This window comes from Vulpes vulpes, chromosome 2 (genome assembly GCF_048418805.1).
Source record: "Vulpes vulpes isolate BD-2025 chromosome 2, VulVul3, whole genome shotgun sequence".
Lineage (NCBI taxonomy): Eukaryota > Metazoa > Chordata > Mammalia > Carnivora > Canidae > Vulpes > Vulpes vulpes.
Window position 1 is genome coordinate 57,819,035 of NC_132781.1, and position 20,708 is coordinate 57,839,742.

The 20,708-nt window shown below is 38.1% G+C and overlaps 1 protein-coding gene and 1 pseudogene across 1 annotated transcript in view; one reads left to right on the plus strand and one right to left on the minus strand.

Annotated features, from left to right (window-relative positions):
* Positions 1 to 20,708, plus strand: part of PPP6C (protein phosphatase 6 catalytic subunit) — a 37,253-nt gene that overhangs the window by 8,293 nt on the left and 8,252 nt on the right. Inside the window, exons 2-3 of the mRNA XM_026009295.2 lie at positions 13,050 to 13,145; positions 20,144 to 20,209. Of these exons, the coding sequence (XP_025865080.1) occupies positions 13,050 to 13,145; positions 20,144 to 20,209 (162 nt within the window). The remainder of the gene's footprint in view (positions 1 to 13,049; positions 13,146 to 20,143; positions 20,210 to 20,708) is intronic.
* Positions 5,658 to 6,162, minus strand: LOC112927807 (mitochondrial import inner membrane translocase subunit TIM14 pseudogene; annotated as a pseudogene).

Consider the following 20,708-nt stretch of genomic DNA (forward strand, 5'->3'; position numbering starts at 1 on the left):
TGTGATTAGTTTCAAAATGTCAATTTATTCCACAAGGAAATAGAATGGTTTACAAAGGTGTATTCAATATAGCAAGATAAATTGCATTTAGAATAAGTAAGAAAGGGGCAGCCCCAGTGGCTCAGTGGTTTAGCGCCACCTTCAGCCCAGGGTGTGATCCTGGAGACGCAGGATCAAGTCCCACATCAGGCTCCCTGCATGGAGCCTGCTTCTCCCTCTGCCTGTGTCTCTGCCTCTCATGAATAAATAAATAAAATCTTAAAAAAAAAAAAAAGAATAAGTAAGAAAAATGAGACAAAGAGAATGTAAAATAGGAAATCAAGATGGAGCCAGCAGTAAAAGTAAGAATTGTATATAAAATAAAAGCTGTGATGAGCAGATTACTTCTTTGAGATTAAGCCCTAAGCTTTCAAGGAGTGTACTGAAAGATAGAAACTGATGATCAGGTAAAAAATTTCACTAAGTCTAAATGATGACAAACACAAGCTTCACAGGAAATCACATCTATCCTTGATAGAGATGAACAAGACATTCCTTCCCTGAGTCCTCCTTGAAGGTAACTGTTTAATAACAGCATCCTGTGCATCTTATTTATAGTCTACATGATGACAAGCTCTGTAGCTCTGTTCTTATAATGTCCCTTACCACAGGCGGATGGCATGACATTAAAGTGTAATTTGGGAAAAAGCAATTGGGAAAGGAGGACAGTATAATGTGGGGTGAGGACAGGCGGCCCTAAAGGATGGTTTGGCTTATTACAGGGTGGAGTTTATAGTAGGTTTCTTTGGGTAACATTTTAGTAATTGATCTTTAAAGGGGTATACATAGCGGAGCCCCCAAATTTACAAGTAACTAATGGTTTTGTGAGGGTGGGCAGATAGAGAAATCAACATTGTAGGAAATAGCGCACTTTTCTCTTCCAGAGATGCATTGTGGAGAAAAGAATGGGAGATAGCTTCTTTGGTGGTTTGTGTCCAAGGATGTGTTGGAGGAAATGTTTAAATTGTGCTCCTGGTATGGTTCTGACTTTCACCCATAGAAGTTTGGCCTGTTCTAAAAGATGTAAAATCTGAAAGGGAATGTGCATGGGACAGGTGCCTGATAACATGCAGATCTTATAGGCTACACACAGAAAACACTGTCCACTCTTGTACAGATTATAGCAAAGCACTTCTACAAATATATTGGTGGACTTCTCTTTGAAAAGATTTGGTGAGTGTACCTAAAAAAAGTTACAAGGATTAATTAGGCAAGGCATTATACCTTAAAAATGTGGGTAAGGTTGGAAGATAAGTACTTTAAAACATCACTGTGTTGTTTTAGGGGCGCCTGATTGGCTCAGTCAGTTGTGTCCAGCTCTTGGTTTCGGCTCAGGTTGTGATCTCAGGGTTGTGAGATCAAGCCCCAAGTCAGACTCTCCACTCAGCAAGGAGAGAGAGGATTCTCTCTCCCCTGTCCTTCCGTTCCCCACTCCTCTACCCTTTGTGCTCTCCCACTCTCTCAAATAAATAAATGAATAAAATATTTTTTAAAAAAATTACTGTATTATTTCAAAATTGTGTAATATCGGGGATCTCTGGGTGGCTCAGCGGTTTAGCGCCTGCCTTCCGTCCAGGGCGTGATCCTGGAATCCCGGGATCGAGTCCCACATCGAGCTCCCTGCCTGGAGCCTGCTTCTCCCTCTGCCTATGTCTCTGCCTCTTTCTCTCTCTCTCTCTGTCACGAATGAATAAATAAAATCTTAAAAAAAAAATTGTATAACATCAAGGAGTGCCTGGGTGGCTCAGTCAGTTGCCTCTGCCTTCGGCTCAGGTTATGATCTCAGGGTTATAGCATATACCAGTACTTCATTTTGTTCTATGGTTGAATGATACTCCTTTGTATGGATGTAGCACATTTTGTTAATCCATTTATCTGTGAATGGACACTTGGTATTGTGTCCACTTTTTGGTATTGTGAATAATGCTGTAGTGAACATTGGTGTAAAAGTATCTGAGTCCTTGCTTTCAATTCTTTAGGCTATGTAGCTAGGTGTGGAAGTCCTGGGCACGTGGTAATTCTGTTTAGCATTTTGAAGAACTGCCAAATTGTTTTCCATAGTGGCTGTACCGTTTTACATTCCTATCAGCAATGCGTGAAGGTTCCAGTTTCTCCATATTCTTGCAAGCACTTGTTATTTTTTCATTTTTAAAAACTTGTAGTCACCTCGGTATATGTGAAGTGTTATCCCATTGTGGTTTTGATTTGCATTTATATCCCTAATGACGAACACTTTTTCATGTGCTTATTGGCCATTTGTATATTTTCTTGGGATATATGCCGGTCAAGTCCCTTGCCCAGGATTTTTTTTTTTTTAGACTTATTTATTTCAGAGAGAGAAAAAGAGAAAGAGAGTGAGGGGAGAGGCAGAGGAAAAGGGAGAGAGAGAATCCCGAGTAGACTCCTCACTGAGCAAGGAGCTGGGTGTGGGGCTTGATTTCACCATCCTGAGATCATGACTTGAGTCAAAACCAAGAGTGGGACACTTAACCAACAAAGCCACCCAGGTGCCCCTATAGCTCATTCTTTTTTTTTTTTTTTAAGATTTTATTTATTTCTTTGACAGAGAAAGCATAAGCAGGGGGAGCAGGAGTGGGAGCAGGAGAGGGAGAAGCAGACTTCCTACCAACCAGGGAAGCCTCATGCAGGTCTCCATCCTAGGATTCTGAGACGGTGACCTGAACTGAAGGCAGACACTCAACCAACAGAGCCACCCAGGTGCCCCTCACTCATTCTTTTCTTTTCTTTTCTTTTTCTTTTTTTTTAAGATTTTATTTATTTATTCATGAGAGACACAGAGAGAGAGAGGCAGAGACATACATAGGCAGAGGGAGAAGTAGGCTTCAGGCAGAGACCCCAATGTGGTACTTGATCCTGGGACTCCAGGATCACGCCCTGATCCGAAGGCAGACGCTTAACTGCTGAGCCACCCAGGTGTCCCTCACTCATTCTTTTGATGTATCTAAGACTCCATTGTCAAATCTAAGGTCAAGAAAATTTACCCCTATGTTTTCTTCTAAGAATTTTATAGTTTTAGCTCTTATATTTAGGTCATTGATCCTTTTTGAATTAATTTTTATAAATGCTGTGAGATAGGAGTCCAATTTCATTCTCTTGCATGTGGAAATCCAGTTGTCCTGGTACTACCTGCTGGAAAGACTATTCTTTCTGGTAATATGTTTCTAATAAGTTTTTTCTTTTTTTTTTTGTAGGTAATACACTCATCTGTTTCCAAATTTAAGAGATATAAAAGACTATAAATGTTTTTATTTATTTTTTTAAAATTTATTTATGATAGTCACACACACAGAGAGAGAGGCAGAGACATAGGCAGAGGGAGAAGCAGGCTCCATGCACCGAGAGCCCAACATGGGATTCGATCCCGGGTCTCCAGGATCGCGCCCTGGGCCAAAGGCAGGCGCTAAACCGCTGCGCCACCCAGGGATCCCAAAAGACTATAAATGTTAAGTCTTCTTCCACCTTTGCCCTCAGCACCCAATTCCCTTCCTCATATTGGTCGGCCGAAGGCAGATACTCAACCGCTGAGCCACCCAGGCGTCCCAGTTACTGCATTTCTTTTTTCTTTTTAAGACTTTATTTATTCATGAGAAAGAGAGAGAGAGGCAGAGACACAGGCAGAGGAAGAAGCCATGCAGGGAGCCCGACATGGGACTTGATCCTGGGCCCCCAGGATCAGACCTTGGGGTGAAGGCAGTGCTAAACCGCTGAGCCACCCGGGCTGCCCTAGTGTTGTGTTTCTTACAGATCTTTTCAGAAATAACAGTTTATGCATGTGCAAGTAAATACAAGCTAGTGTGTGTATGTATATTTTTTTTCTTTAATATAAGAGGTAGCATGTACATTATTTTTGCATGTTGCTTTTTTTTTCAGTTAAGGCTGTTTTCTAGTTTTGATATTTTAGTGGGCTTTTCTTTTTTTTTTTTTCTGTTTTGTTTTGTTTTTTAAGAAATGCAGTAACTGGGACACCTGGGTGGCTCAGCGGTTGAGCGTCTGCCTTTGGCTCAGGGTGTGATCCCAGAGTACTGGGATCAAGTTCTGCATCAGGCTTCCTACATGGTGCCTGCTTCTCCTTCTGGTGTCTCTTCCTCTTTCTCTCTGTCTCTCATGAATAAATAAATAAAATCTTTTAAAAAAATGCAGTAGCCACTGAAAAATAGGAAATATAATCTACCAACACATCTATATCCTTCCTCGAAGAATAAATGTTTTCATGCTTTTTTAAAATGTAAAAGAAGGGATCCCTGGGTGGTGCAGCGGTTTGGCGCCTGCCTTTGGCCCAGGGCGCGATCCTGGCGACCCGGGATCGAATCCCACATCGGGCTCCCGGTGCATGGAGCCTGCTTCTCCCTCTGCCTATGTCTCTGCCTCTCTCTCTCTCTGTGACTATCATAAATAAAAAAAATATAAAAAAATTAAAATGTAAAAGAAATAAAGATGAAAGTAGAATTCCTTTTGTGTGACATCTCCAGCAACTGCTATCGTGGGCTTGGTATATATCTTTCTAGGTCATGTTTTATAGTTCAGTGTATGTAGTAGATTGAGTATTTTATGTTTTGTGTGTGTGTATGTATAAAACTTTGCACTTTGCATGCACTATCTTATTTACTCCTCAGAATATCCCTAGGTAGGTATCTCTGTTTTGTGAATGAGGAAACTGAGACACAGAAGTCAAGTAACTTGCTCAGGGGTACATAGCTAAGGTAACAAATAGTAAGCTAAGTAATAGGTAAGATGTAGAACTGATACTTGACCTCCAGTCTTTCTGGACTTCAAAGGCTATGCTCTTTTTTTTTTTTTTTTTAAAGGTTTTATTTATTTATTCATGAGAGAGAGAGGCAGAGAGAGAAGCAGGCTCCACGCAGGGAGCCCGATGTGGGACTCAATCCCAGGACTCCAGGATCACACCCTGAGCTGAATGAAGGCAGATGCTCAACCGCTGAGCCACCCAGCCATTCCAGTTACTTTATCTCTTCTAGTCTCATGTATGTGTGTATATATCCTGAAAATTGGTCTCTCTGACTCAGATCCTTTTCCTTGAATTCAAGACTCATTTGATCACTTGTTTACAGCATATCTGGGGTACCTGGAAGTCTGATAGGCACCTGAGACTTAATGTATCAAAATCAGGTTCTGACAGCCAAATAGTGGAAACAACCCAGATGTCTAGCAGTTGGTGAATAGATAAGTAAAATGTGGTAAATATATACAGTGGAGTATTATTTATTTATGAAAAAGAATAGCACAATAACATATATTACAATATGGATGGACCTGAAAAGCATTATATTAAGTGAAAGGAAGAAGAAAAAAAAGTGAAAGAAGCCAGTCATAAGAGGCCACATGTCCAGACATCCAGAATGGACAAATCCATAGAGACAGAAAGTGGGTAAGTGACCACCATGGGCTGCGGGGTAGGGTTGTGGAAAGAAAGTGGAGAGTGGCTACCAATGGGTACATCATTTTTTAGGAGATGATGAAAGTGTTCTTTCTTTCTTTCTTTTTTTTTTTTTTTTAATTTGTAGCTTTGAGGCTACAAATTTGAGGCATTGTAAAAAGCTGGCACTCATATATGTAAATTAACAATAACTTAAAACTCATCACACAATTACTTCACTTTTGGCTTGACCTAGTAAATCTTTAGCTGCATTGATTTTGGCTGCTATATGAGGAGATGCTCCCTTGTCTGGGTGATTTAAAAACACAATTTGTCAATGAGCAGCTGTTATTTTTCCTTTATTGGCAGTAGGATGCCTAGTATTAATGATGACTTTTCTCGTTTTGTCATTTTGGGTTCAAACCCACTTCTGTAATAGCTATCCCCAAAGGCAGATTTTGGTAGATGTTGAAAAATTTGTTTCACTTGAGGTTCCGTATGTTTCATGGCTTAGAAAACATAATGTCCTGCAAATCCAGCAGCAATGGTCAGCTCAACTGCTACCATTGTACTTGGCCATGGCTCTGGCTCAGCTTCTTGGCCTTCATCGAGAGTGAGGTTCATCCCAAACCAAAGGCTTCAGCCACCAGTTCCCATGCCTCTACCAGCGACACAGCCACCACCAGCAAGCACTAAAAATGTTCTAAAATTAATTATGATGGTGGTTTCCAAACACAGAGTATACTAACAAACGACTGAATTTTGTACTTTACAGAGGGGTATTTTCTGGTATGTGTATTATGTCTCAATGCGGTTGTTAAAAAAAAAAAAATCAAACTCCTGGTTCCCTATTTCCCAAACTAAGCTTAAATCAAAACAATCTGCTCATGAAAGAAATAATTGATAAGCTGGACTTCACTAAAATTAAAAACTTTTGCTTGGTAAAGTAAAGGCCACTGTCAGGAGAACAAGAAGACAAGCCACAGAGTAGGAGAAAATACTTGCAAAAGACACATCTGATAAAGGACTTTTATCCGTAATATGCAAATAACTCTTAAAATTCAATAATAAGGGCAGCCCCGGTGGCGCAGCGGTTTAGCGCCGCCTGCAGCCCAGGACGTGATCCTGGACACCCTGGATCGAGTCCCGCATCGGGCTCTCCTCATGGAGCCTGCTTCTCCCTCTGCCTGTGTCTCTCTCTCTCTCTGTGTCTCTATGAATAAATAAATAAAATCTTAAAAAAAAAATAAATAAAATTCAATAATAAGAAAACAAACTGCTCCATTAAAAAATGGGCCAAAGACCTGAGTAGATAGATAACTCACTGAAGAAGATCTACAAATGACAAGCATATGGGAAGATGCTCTTCATCATACATCATTAGGGAAATAAATGTGAATTAAAACTATGTAATACTACTACAAGCCTATTAGAATGTCTAGAATCCAGAACACTGATACCACCAAATGTTGGCAAAGTTGGATAGCAGCACGAACTCTCATTCCTGCTGGATGGGAATGCAAAGTAGTATAGCCACTTTAGAAGATTGTTTGGCAGTTTCTTGCCAGACTCTTACTGTACAGTCTAGTAGTCATGCTCCTTGCTATTTACCCAAATTAATTGAAAACTTGTGTTCACCTAAAAACCTATATATGGATGTTTATGACAGTTATTCATAATTGCTAGAATTTGGAATCAACCAGCATGTTCTTCAGTAGGTGAATGGATAAATAAACTGGTATGTCAAGACAGTAGAATATTATTTAGCATTAAAAAGAAATGAGATTATCAAGCCACTAAAAGACATGAATGAGGGATCCCTGGGTGGCGCAGCGGTTTGGTGCCTGCCTTTGGCCCAGGGTGCGATCCTGGAGACCCGGGATCAAGTCCCACGTCGGGCTCCCGGTGCATGGAGCCTGCTTCTCCCTCTGCCTGTGTCTCTGCCTCTCTCTCTCTCTCTCTCTCTCTCTCTCTGTGACTATCATAAATAAATAAAAATTTAAAAAAAAGACATGAATGAAAGGACCTTAAATACATATTATTAAGTGAAAGAAGCAAATCTGTAAAGTGACTTACGTGTGATATAAACTGTATGACACTCTGAAAAAGGCAAAACTATGATGACAGTAAAAAAAATCAGTGGTTTCCAGGGTTTAGGGGAGGGAAGGATGAATAGATGAAGCACAGAGAATATTTAGGGTAGTGAAACTTCTGTATGATACTATCATTCTATATACATGTCATTATGTATTTGTCCAGACCCATACAATATACAACACCAAGAGTGAACCCTACGGTAAACTGGACTCTGTGTAATAATGATGCATCTATGTAGCTTCATCAGTAACAACTGTATCACTCTGGTATGGGATATTGATAGTGGAAAAGGCTGTATGTATGTGTTTGTGAGCAGCAGATATATGGGAATTCTCTATATCTTTTGCTAAAATTTATTGTAAACCTAAAATTGCTTTAAAAAATAAATTCCTTTTAAAAGAAAAAAGTACAATAAAGTCTTTCCTCGGAGTTTTAACTATCTCAATCATGACTATTAACAACTGTGCAGTTACTTAAGCCAATTTTTTTTGTTTATTTTCTTCTTTTTTAAAAAATTTTTTATTTATTTATGATAGTCACAGAGAGAGAGAGAGAGAGAGAGAGACAGAGGCAGAGACATAGGCAGAGGGAGAAGCAGGCTCCATGCACCGGGAGCCCGACGTGGGATTCGATCCCGGGTCTCCAGGATTGCGCCCTGGGCCAAAGGCAGGTGCCAAACCGCTGCGCCACCCAGGGATCCCTGTTTATTTTCTTGAGAGAGAGCAAGCTAGCAAGCCATGAGTCAGGGGAGGGACAGAGGGAGAGAATCTTCAAGCAGACTCCTTGCCTGAGCATGGAGCCCAATGTAGGGCTTGATCTCATGACCCATGAGGGCATAACCTGAGCCAAAACCAAGAATTATACGCTTAACTGACACCCAGGTACCCTTTAAGCCAAAAACATTGGGTCATCTTTGATTCCTTTCTTTCAATATTCTGTATCCAGTTGTTCTCAAATCTAGTGGATGCTGCATTCAGAAAACATCTGGAATCTGTTCACTTGTGACCATTTCCTACTTTTATGATGCTGGTCCGAGCCAGTATTAACTTTTACCTAGATTATTGTAGAAGCCCCCAAGTGGTGTCCCTGCTTCTACCTTTCCTTACCCCTAAGTTCCTCATAGCCCATAAAACCTAGCAGACATAAGATCATAATTGTTCCTCTGCTTTGGGTCTCCTAATGGCTTCCTGTTAAAAGCCCAGGTGCTTACATTCACCCCCAAGGACCTAAAAATGTTCTTTGGTGCTTTCCTATTTTTCTCCTCTTTCAGTCCACTAACCACGCCAGCTTCCATGTTTCTCAGACAACAAGCATACCTTCCTAAGCATTTTGTACTTACTGTTCTCTCTGGCTGCAGTGCTGTTCCCCCATAACCTTACCTTTTTCAGATTTTTGCTCAAAAGTCATTTTATCAATAAGGCTTTTGTGCTTACCCTATTTAAGACATCAGTACCTCCTCCCACCTCTACCATTATTTACCCCCATTACAGTGCTTCATTTTTCTTTGTTTTTCTTATCACTATCAGAAAAAGTAATATGTATATATATTTTACTTATTTCTTTGTTTTCTATACCTCTCCTCATTAGAGTGTAAGCCCCTTGAGAGCAGAGCTTTTCATCTGTTTGGTCATTACTATTTATTTCTTTGTTTCTAGAATTACTGGTATCACATTAGGCTCTCAATAAATATTTGTTGTATTGAATAACTATTCAAGATAGTACAGTAAAAAGAGGTAGGCAATCTGGGTTCCAGATCTGTCACTAAGATTAAGTAGCTTTGTGACCTGAGTGCTTGTGGGTCTCAGTCTTATCATTTGGGTCAAGTGAGAGATTTGACATAGGTGGTTTTTAATGCAGTGAGATAATAGAAATATATATTGGTTTCTACCCCTAGTTCCTAGGACAGAAACCGTTGTAATTTCCTGGGTGATAGGAGTGTCCTTTGTTCTAATGAGGTGACTCTGGTTGGATTCCCAGATGGCTCCTGGATATGGGCTAGTCACTGGAAAAACCGAACTGTGATTAGAAGCTTGGCATTTTCAGTCCTGCCCCTCCTTCTCTTCAGAAGGGAGAAAGGCTGAAAATGGAGTTAATAATGGATTATGTCTACATGATGAAGCTTCATAAAATCTCTGAAGTAAGAGGTTCAGAGAGCTTCCATCTGAATATTCATTTGTATCTTTTGTCACATTCTTTAATAAACTGGTAAATATAAGTAAATGTTTTCCTGAGTTCTGTGAGCTGCTCTAGCAAATTAATTAGACCCAAGGACGAAGTCTTTGTAACTTCCATAACCTTTGATCTATAGCTGGTTGGTCAGAAGCATAGGTGATAACCTGAGCTTGTGACTGATGTCTGTAGTGTGTGGGAGTGGGTGGGTGGGGAGGAGGTAGCATAGTCTTGTGGGTCTGAGCCCTTCTAGGATCTGATGTCACCTCTCCATGTATAGTGTCATAATTGAATTAAATTGTAGAACAACCAGCTAGTGTTAGAAAATTGCTTGTTGGGAAAAAAAACCTCTATATAGTTGGTGACCAGAAGTGTGAGTGTTCTGTGTGACTAGTACAGAAGACACACAGGAAAGAAGCATACACTAGTGAAGAACTGGGTTTTTCCCTACATAGGAAAGAAAAAGTTGGAATTTTTTTTAAAATATTTTTTTTCTTTATTTATTTATGATAGTCACACACACAGAGAGAGAGAGAGAGGCAGAGACACAGGCAGAGGGAGAAACAGGCTCCATGCACCGGGAGCCCGACGTGGGATTCGATCCCGGGTCTCCAGGATCACGCCCTGGGCCAAAGGCAGGCGCCAAACCACTGCGCCACCCAGGGATCCCAAAGTTGGAATTTTTTAAGAAAGATTTTATTTATTCATGAGAGACACAGAGAGGTAGAGACATAGGCAGAGGAAGAAGTAGGCTCTCCAGGGGGAGCCTGATGTGGGGCTCGATCCCAGGATCCCAGGATCATGACCTGAGCCAAAGGCAGACGCTCAACCACTGAGCCATCCAGGCGCCCCTGGATTTTTTTCTTTTACAAATGTAAGCCAGAATTTAAAATTTTATAACTGTAGGAATCTTGAGCAGCCATCTTTTCTTATAAAGGCTCTGAGTTCAGAAACATTGTTTCACTCACTGGTATCTGTTCCTGTTATGAATAGTGGATGGATTATTGGCAGGACTAAGGCTTGTTTGGTGAAGCATCTGAAGGTTGTGGGAAATTCAGTACAAGGAGCTAGCTACTCAGGGGCCCCAAGCCAAAAGAAAGATCTTGTCTTTGAGGTTCTACTTGAAGATCAGGAACTTATCCTAGGAATAAGAACAAATCATCTTATTTTGAAATTTTCTAAGCAGCTGTATTTCCCCTCATTTTCTTTTGAGGGGCCTTTTTCCTCCTCTTCCTTTCCTCCTGTCATTGTGAGTTCTCTCCTATGCTTGGTTCTTAAGAAGTAGATATTGTTGGTAAAATATGTCTCTTACATGTTTAGGTAAACTGTAGCATTTAGATTTCTTCTGGTTTTTTTTTTTTTTTTAGATTTTATTATTATTTTTTTAAATATTTTTTTGAAAAAGAGACAGATACGGAGAGAGAGCATAAGCAGGGAGCCTGATGGGGCCCTCGGTCCCAGGACCCTGAGATCATGACCTGAGCTGAAGGCAGACACTTAACTGACTGAGCCACCTAGGCTCCCGTAGGTTTTATTTTTTCACATAATCTCTACACTCAACATGAGACTCAAACCTATAATTCCAAGATCAAGAGTCAAATGCTCTACCAACTGAGCCAGCCAGGAGTCCCTAACATTTAGATTTCTTAATTTTTTGAGACTTTATATTAGAGAGAGCGAGTTAGCATGCATGTGTGTTGGGGAGGAGCAGAAGGAGAGGGGCAAGCCCACTCTGAGCTGAGGGTGGAGCCTGAGGGGGAGCCTCTTCCCCAACCTGGAGATCATGACCTGAACTGAAACCAAGAGTTGGAGTCTCAACCGACTGTACCACCCAGGCGCCTCTTTGGTTTCTTAATTAATGTTTAAAATCATTTCATTAGGGACGCCAGGGTGGCTCAGCGGTTGAAAGTCTGCCTTAGGCTCAGGGCGTGATCCCGGAGTCCCAGGATCAAGCCCTACATCGGGCTCCCTGCATTGAGCCTGCTTCTCCTCTACCTATGTCTCTGCCTCTCTCCCTATGTGTCTCTTATGAATAAATAAATAAAATCTTTAAAAAAAAATGTAGGGTGACTCTTCAATTTTAGGTTTACATTTTATAATTAATTTTAATATTTTTATTTTGAGATAACTGTATTTATTTGTAGTTGTAAGAATATGGAGAGATCCCATGTACTCCTACACTCAGTTTTTCCTTATAGTAAGGTCTTGTAGAACTATAGTAAAAATACCACAACCAGGATATTGACATTGACACAACCATGATCTTGTTCTGATTTCTCTAGTTTTACTTCTACTCATTTGTGTGTATTTATTTCCCTGCAATTTTGTTAGATCCAAAAGTTTTATCTATCCAACACGATATTCAAGATACAGATACTTCTATTACTATAAAGATTCCTCATTTTGTCCTATTATAACCATACCCATTTCCTTTTTGCTGCCCCTAATTTCTGGACCCCTGGCAGTCACTAATCTGGTCTCCATTTCTATAATTTGTTATTTCAAGAATGTTATATAAATGGGATCCTACAGTATGTAGCCTTCTGAGATAGGTTTTTTTCCCCTCACTTGGAATAAATCTCTTGAGATTCGTCCAAGTTTTTGTGTGTTAGTAGTTTCTTGTTATTGCTGAATAGCATTTCATGGAATGAGTATAGCACAATTTGTTTAACTATTCACTTGTTGAAGGACACTGATTTAGTTCCAGTTTTTGGCTGTTATGAATTAAGCTGCTAGGGACTTTGGCACACAATTTTTTTTATGTGGTCGTAAATTTTCACTGCCAAGAGTACATCTGCTAGGTCATGTGGTAAGTGCATGGTTTAAAATGTACTGTATTCATTTATTTTTTTTAAAGATTCATATATTCATGGAAGAATATAGAGGTGGAAGAAGGAGGTGCAGAGGGAGAAGGAGAGAGAAACCTTTCCCTGAGTATGCAGCTCACCATAGGGCCTAAAACCAAGAGTTGGTTGGATGCTCAACCAACTGCGCCACCCAGGCACTCCTGGAATTTACTTTAAAAATTAGTAGATAAAAACTGTTTCCTATTAAAATTATTTACTCTTACATTTGTTTGGTGACAAGCATCATTTTACAGTTTTTTAAAAATAAATCTGTTTTCTGGAACCTATTGTCTGTGTAGCCAGGGAGTTTGCATTTTGGAATAGCCATTTTGTGTCATTCTCAGGTATTATAAGATGAAGGTGGAAGTTGACAAATCAAACCACAGAATTGTTAAAAGGATAGTTTCCTCTCTTATGAAACTATATATATATTACCTCTTTTTTGCATTTGATCCTTAGTTTTAATATTATAGTGAAAGGTTGCATTTTGTTTTCTCTTACAGCGGCTATGTGACTATGTTTGTGACCTCCTCTTAGAAGAGTCAAACGTCCAGCCAGTATCGACACCAGTAACAGTGTGTGGAGACATACACGGACAGGTAAAATTTCATGAGCAGATTTTTAGCTTTTGTACTGTCCATAGTCTGCATGTGTTTCCATGTTTGCTGCAAAAAGCTGCCAGAAAAACAAGAAACAAAAAAGACTGGTCATTTGATAGATTGCCTAAGTCTGTGTGACACTAATGATTACTATTACAGTGGGTAAAAGCAGTGGTCAAATTATTCATGGAGTTTGTTGGAATTATACTTGCAAAGTGGATAGAATGCAGCATTATTGCTCTGTGAAGGGCAGAGAGAGAAAATAAACGTGGACAGCTCAGTGATTGTGATTAACAGAAGGTGCTTTGGTGTTAGGCACTAATTTTCTATTCTATTCTATTCATTTCTATTTATTCATTCTATTCACTCATGTCACATTTTATTGTAAACGTATTATTTCCTTAGTGGGGATGAGAATTGCAAAGGTTCAGAAAGATAAAATTGTTGGTGCATGATTTTACAGCAAGTCACTGCTAGAATAGGAGGAGAAAATGTGTCACTTTTTTTTTCATCTGCTGAGTTTTTGTTTTTAAGACTTTCAAGGCAGTGGCAGGAGTAGTACACCTCATCTTTAGACTCTTACTGTCAGCGTGTAGCTCGGTTGGAAAACCCTCTGTGTATTTGTAGAGGTGCTTTGTGTGGTGTTGTTGTTTTTTAAGATTTTTAAAAATGTATTCATTCATGAGAGACACACACAGAGAGAGGCAGAGACACAGGCAGAGGGAGAAGCAGGCTCCATGCAGGGAGCCCGATATGGGACTTGATCCCTGGACTCCAGGATCATGCCCTGAGCCGAGGGCAGGTGCTAAACCGCTGAGCCACCCGGGCTGCCCTGTTGTTTCTTTTTAACTGGGAGTGAAAGCTGAACAGAACACTCACTCAGCCTGCTCTATGCGTACAATGGAATTGTGGTTATAAGACACGTATTGTAAATAATATAGTATTTATCGATGCCAATAGGACTTGCTGTCATCTGTGCAATTTCCCTGCCTTAAATAAGACCACCTAAAGGAGCAGAAATATGTGTAAATTGGTTGTGATTGGTGGCTGCTCTGTGAATTAAGTTCTATTTTGACCACTTTAGAGGGCTCTTTACTTTTGTGGTTTTCAATTTGTTCTCTGGGTGGTTGAGGTCATAATAAATCTGGCATCTGCATGTTATCATCTTCTGAATAGAGAGCCCATTATGTCATCTCTGATCTGTTAAAAGATATATTTATTTGAAAGGGGGTGCGGAGAAAGGGCAGAGAGAGAGAGAGAAACTCAAGCAGAGTCAGTGCTGAACACGGAGCCCCCAAGTGGGGCTTCATCTTACAACCATGATATCTTGACCTGAGCTGAAACCAAGAGTTAGACACTTAAATGATTGCACCACTCAGGAACCCCATCTCTGATCTTTTAAAATCTCAATTCTTTAGAGTAGACTTTAGGAGTGCATTTCTTTCCGTATAAATTATTTCAAAACTATAATAAACATTTGTATTTTGCTAAGTTAAAGGATATTAATATAAACATGCCATAACACATTCCTAAAAGCTGAAATAAACCAAATAATATTTTCCCCTTATTATTATATTAAAATTGACAGGTTACCTGGGTTATTTATTTATTTATTTTTAAAGAACTTTTTGTTATGTAAATTACAGCCATGATCAAAGGTCAGGAAATTAGAGACAACTTCTAACTACTAAAATAGTTAGAATTAATTAACTATTAATTTAACTATTAATTTAACTATTAATTAAAGTAATAAAATTTTACCTTTTTTAAAGATTTTATTTATTTTATTTTATATTTTATTTATTTTATTTATCTTATTTTATTATTTTTTTATGAGAATACACAGAGAGGAGAGAGAGAGAGAGGTAGAGACACAGGCTCCATGCAGGGAGCTCAACGTGGGACTCAATCCTGGATCTCCAGGATCACGCCCTGGGCTGAAGGTGGCACTAAACCACTGAACCACCTGGGCTGCCCAAATTTTACCTTCTTTGTTACATATACACCTTTAGTCCAATGTACAATTCTTGCTAACATTTTCTTGTGTTTTGAAGGTTAACAAAGTACTTTTTCACATGTACCATGTATTTTTTTCAAGAGTCCTGTGCGATTAATTATGGAGAAGAGAAAACTTAGACTGCAAGATTGAAGGATTAGCCCAAACTCACACAGCTACTAAGGGGCATAGTTGAGATTTGAAACTTATTTGGGTGCCTGTGTCCATGTTATTTTTTATTATTGTTTTTAATTGAAGTATAGTTGACATACAGTTTCAGGTGTAAGCCCATGTTATTTTAAGACTTCCACCAAACTGAATATTGTTTCTCTTATACTTGACCCTTTATAACAATTGCTAATCAAAAGCATGGGACTTTAGGAGCTTTTAAATATCCAAATGTGGTATGTATCTTTTGGGATTTGTATAGGTGTTTCCACTTGGGCCAGTTCTGGCATTGTAAGATTGAGTTAGGAGTATAAATAAACTCATTAAAAAATTTTGGTGGGCAGCCTGGGTGGCTCAGTGGTTTAGCGCTGCCTTCAGCCCAGGGCATGATCCTGGAGACCCGGGATCGAGTCCCACGTCGGGTTCTTTGCATGGAGCCTGCTTCTCCCTCTGCCTATGTCTCTGCCTCTCTCTCTGTCTCTCTCATGAATAAATAAATAAAATCTTTTAAAAAAATTTTTTGGCAAGCATATAGTGCTAAGAAGCATTGAAACAGTGTAATCTAGTGAGGAGGTCATAGATATCATTGTCAGAGCTTTAAATCCTGGCATGGCTACATATTAATATTGAAGAAGTCACTTCTGCTAGGTCACAAGTTTTTTAAGTGTGGCCTATAGACCTTTGAAGGTCTATAAGGTGGTACAAAATCAATTGAGGGTAAACTGCTGGTATCTCAGCATGAATCCAGGGAGTAACACCAGGCTATGCTGGTTGTCATTGTATTCTTTACCAGCATGCATTCACAGTAAAATAAAATGCCAGTATCAAAAAATAAATAAATAAATAAATAAATAAATAAATAAATAAATAAATAAATAAAATGCCAGTATCAATTTAAAAATGTCCTTGGTGATGATACTTACCTGGCAAGATAGATACCATGATCACAAAGAGTGTTTTTTTTTTTTTTTTTAAGATTTTGTTTATTTATTTATGAGAGAGAGAGAGAGAGAGAGAGGCAGAGACACAGGCAGAGGGAGAAGCAGGCTTTATGCAGGGAGCCCGATGTGGGATTCTCTCCCAGGTCTCCAGGATCATGCCCTGGATTGAAAGGCGACGCTAAACCGCTGAGCCACCCCGGCTGCCCACAAAGAATGTTCTTGAAGAAGCAGTAATATTAACTGTAATTCTCAACCCTTGAGTTGACGCATCTTTTAAATAGTCCTGTGATGGAAATAGGAAGTATGTATAGAGCACATCTGGTGCATACTAAAGAAAGATCGTTTGATCAAGGAAAATACTTGTGTAGTTTTTTTGTATCACGGGCTGAAAATAGCCTCTTTTTTTTTTTTATGGAACACTATTTTTATTTGAGAGATTGGATAACAAACTATGGATGTTTGGCTACCATCTTTGCACCAATGAGGGAGTGAGCCAGTCACTTCAAAGAAAACAATTAATAATATTTACTGCCAGTGACAAAATTTGGGTTTTCAAATCAATAATTGGAATTTTAGAAAATTTGGGATGCCTGGGTGGCTCAGCAGTTGAGTGTCTGCCTTCAGCCAGGGCATGATCCTGGAGTCCCAGGATCGAGTCCCACATTGGGCTCCCTGCGTGGAGCTTGCTTCTCCCTCTACTTGTGTCTCTGCCTCTCTCTCTCTCTGTGTCTCTCATGAATAAATAAATAAATAATTTTTTTTAAAGGAATTTTAGAAAATTTGAGTTTACCACCATGAAGCTGTCAGCTTCTGATATTTAAAGACTTCTCTGTTGGTGGTGATGATAACAAATCTGGTTTTTTGCTGATGTATAATGAAATATCATTTCCGTTTTCAAATGACTGGTATGTTAGCCACTAAGTGTTTGACCAGTCCATCTAACGGAATAGGAAAAAGACCATTTATCAAGTGGTCAATCAATATTAAAAGAATATGCACATTAATCTCTAAAGGTTATTAAAATGCTTTTCCATTTTGTAAAATATACTTGTGTGAAGCTGGATTTTATTCATATACTTTCATCAGTATATTGCAACAGTTTGAATGTAGAGGCAGATTATGAAAACGTAGTGACATTTTACTTAGCCAGACATTAAATTTGTGTCATTTTTGAAAACTGTTTATTTTCCATTAGAAATATGTGTATGTTACTATTTAATGAGTTACTTATTTTAAAAATTAAATATTAAAATGAGTAGTTTTAATTTTTTTTGTTTGAATTTCTAATATGGTCAGTAGCAACTGATAAAAACTATATAAGCAAAAGCTTTTGGGAGACCTGTAATTTTTAAGACTATGAATGGGTCCTGAAACTAAAAAGTTTAAAAAAACCTACCGAGCTAGACAACTGTTTCCTTGCCTCTAGTGATGGAATAAAATCCACATCTCAGGATTGCTTTTGTTTTGTTTTGTTTTTGAATTGCTTTTGTTTTAAATGAGATTTATAGGAGCGCCTGGGTGGCTCAGTTGGTCGTGTCTGGACTCTTGGTTTCAGCTCAGGTCACAGCCTCTTAGGTTTGTGAGATCTAGCCCAGCGTCAGGCTCTGCACTTAGGATGGAGTCTGCTTCCCTCTCTCTGCTCCCCCCCTCATGTGTACATTCTCTCTCTCTAAAATAAATAAATAAATCTTTTTAAAAAATGAGATTTACAGAGCATCTGTGATGTGGAAAACATACTAGATGGTAGAAATTATTTGTGAAATGATGAGTGAGCTTCCAGTAGTGTCGGACAAGCTTAGTTGTCTGCACATGTTCTCAGTGAATGTTTTTTATACTAAAGAATTTTGGAAAAAAACTTTCATTATAGAGTAGGAACTGTTGGGTCCCTGAAGCAGAATATTTGATCATCTCTTAAATATATATATATATATATGGTAAATGGAAACTTATAAAATTTTTATTTAAGAACATATTTCTATAAATTTCAGTAGAAAAGTTTAAGGACACTCATTCTTTTACCATACCTTTATAAAAGTAACTTTTATAAAACTTTTAAATATTCCCTTTCTGACTCTGTGTGTATACATAGTAAAAGTGTGTGGTTTATTATAGGTATAGTTTTGTGTTCCATACTTTACCCTAATCATTTTTCCATTTTGCTGTGTAGTTTCCATTATAATCATTATTCATGATTGGTCCAAGTTTTTGAGTTGGTAGATCATACTTTATTAATATAGTCTCTTATGTTAGTCTTGAAGGTTGTTTCTTTTATTATTATAAATGATATTGTAACACATTTTCTAAATATTTACACAGTATTTATTTATCTTTAGGATATAGTCATGGAAGTGGAATTATTAGGCCAGAGTAACATACTCACATGTATATATTCACTGATATGTACACACATATTTTTACTGCTCATACAATGTATGTATATATATAAACATATATACTATGTAATTGATATATGATATACATACATCATATATATATCTGTGGGATTGAAATTGGGAAGTATACTTTTTTAATAAAGATTTATTTTAGATAGAGAGCCTGTGGAGGGTGTGGAGCAGAGGGCGAAGAGAGAAAATCCCAAGCAGATTTACTCGGGGCTCAGTCCCATGACTCTGAGATCAGTACCTGAGCCAAAACCATGAGTTGGACACTCAACTGACTGAGCCACCCAGGCGCCCTGAGAAGTATGGTCTCAAAGGGAAGGGCTTCACATAGATAGAAATGGACAGCAAACACTTTGGACGAATAATAGTCTACCACTTGACTGAGATTTGAACATTTCATTTATTTGCTTGCTAATTTTAAGAAGGTAGGAAAATTTTATTTAAACTTTCTAAAGTTTTTTTTTAACTTCAAGCAAGTAATAACTTCAGATTTATGAAATATTGTTATAAAGGGCAGTGTTTTATTTCTTTCAGTAGTTAACATTTAAATTTCAGTTTTGTTCACTATGACTAAGATTCTTGTATGTTTTAAGTGTTAGAAATTGAATAATTTTATTTTCAAGTATAAAAGATGATTGTAAAAAAAACAAAACAAAAAAAAGATGATTGTATAGGAAGTGATTAGTTATAGTTGGTACAGTAAATTATAGTAAATTCCTTTAATCCAAAATCCTTAGAAAAACTGAAGTTTTCTTTAGGAATTAGGATTAAGATAATCTAGTTGACTGAAGTTACCACATGTACAATTTGTCAATTACTAATTTTCAGTCACATAGAAAATGATGAAATATACAGTTCTTTTTTACTGATTATTGAGAAGACATTCCATAGCTATAGAGCCTCCAAAGTAGAGTGTGGGAAGGTAGGTTGATCTGCTTTTCATGATAACTGTGAAGTGTCGTGTAAATTCATTCTTTGAAAAAAATTCTTACCCACTTGCTTCCTTATCTTTTGTCTCATTAAAATAGATGCTGAGTATGGGTGGGGTGGTTAGCTTAGTTTATTAACAAGTTAGATAATTGATCAGTTATTTCAAATTCTCAAGTGATAGGGCACCTGGCTGACTCAGTCAATGGAGCATGTGACTCTTGATCTTGGGGTCATGAGTTCAAGCCTCATGTTGGGCATAGAGATTACTTAAAAAAATTCTAGATGACAAGATAAATGAAAGAAATTTGAGGGAGAAGGCCTATAACATTAATGATCTAGGAATGACCTTATTGGTAATTGTGAGATTTATTTTAGTGCTTCTATTAGGCTTGAGAGCTGTGTGCTTGGCAGTTTTGCTTACACTTTATTTCTTTTTATAAGTGTCAGTATTTCAGGCCTTCCTAATTACATGCTCCTTTACACATTTCGCTCTCACTTTTATTATTTTACTCCTTTACAGGAATTTGTAATTAATCAGCATATATTGACTTTCTTTTATAGTTTTATGACCTTTGCGAACTATTCAGAACTGGAGGTCAGGTTCCTGACACAAACTACATATTTATGGTATGTAAACCCACATGATACCAAATACTTATTTAAAATGGAAAACATCTGATTTATTACATGGAAATTATATAACAATTTCTTTGTCATATGACAATCACTTTGTAAATATATGAAAAGGTGATGCTATACTTTTTTACATTTTGTCATCTTGTCTGGTTGAAAATGATTGCTTTAGTAAATTGCCATATGCATAGGACTGGGTTCTAGGCATAAGTAATGGTTGGCAGAAAAATAACCCAGAACCTCCCAGGATTAAGGCACAGAGCTTTAATTTACTGTTATTTTATCATATCTTCTTGAGCATTCATTTTCATCTGTTATCAGTCTGTAGATTGATGAATATATGAACATATTTGCTATTAAGGTGGATATTTGCTTACTTTCCTTTTGGAATGTCATGTTACTATTGAGTTTTTTATGAATCCTATCATTTTCTTTCTTCTAGAGGTTTGTGTGTCACTTTCCTATTCTTTGAGCTGTTTTCCTATTGATCTAA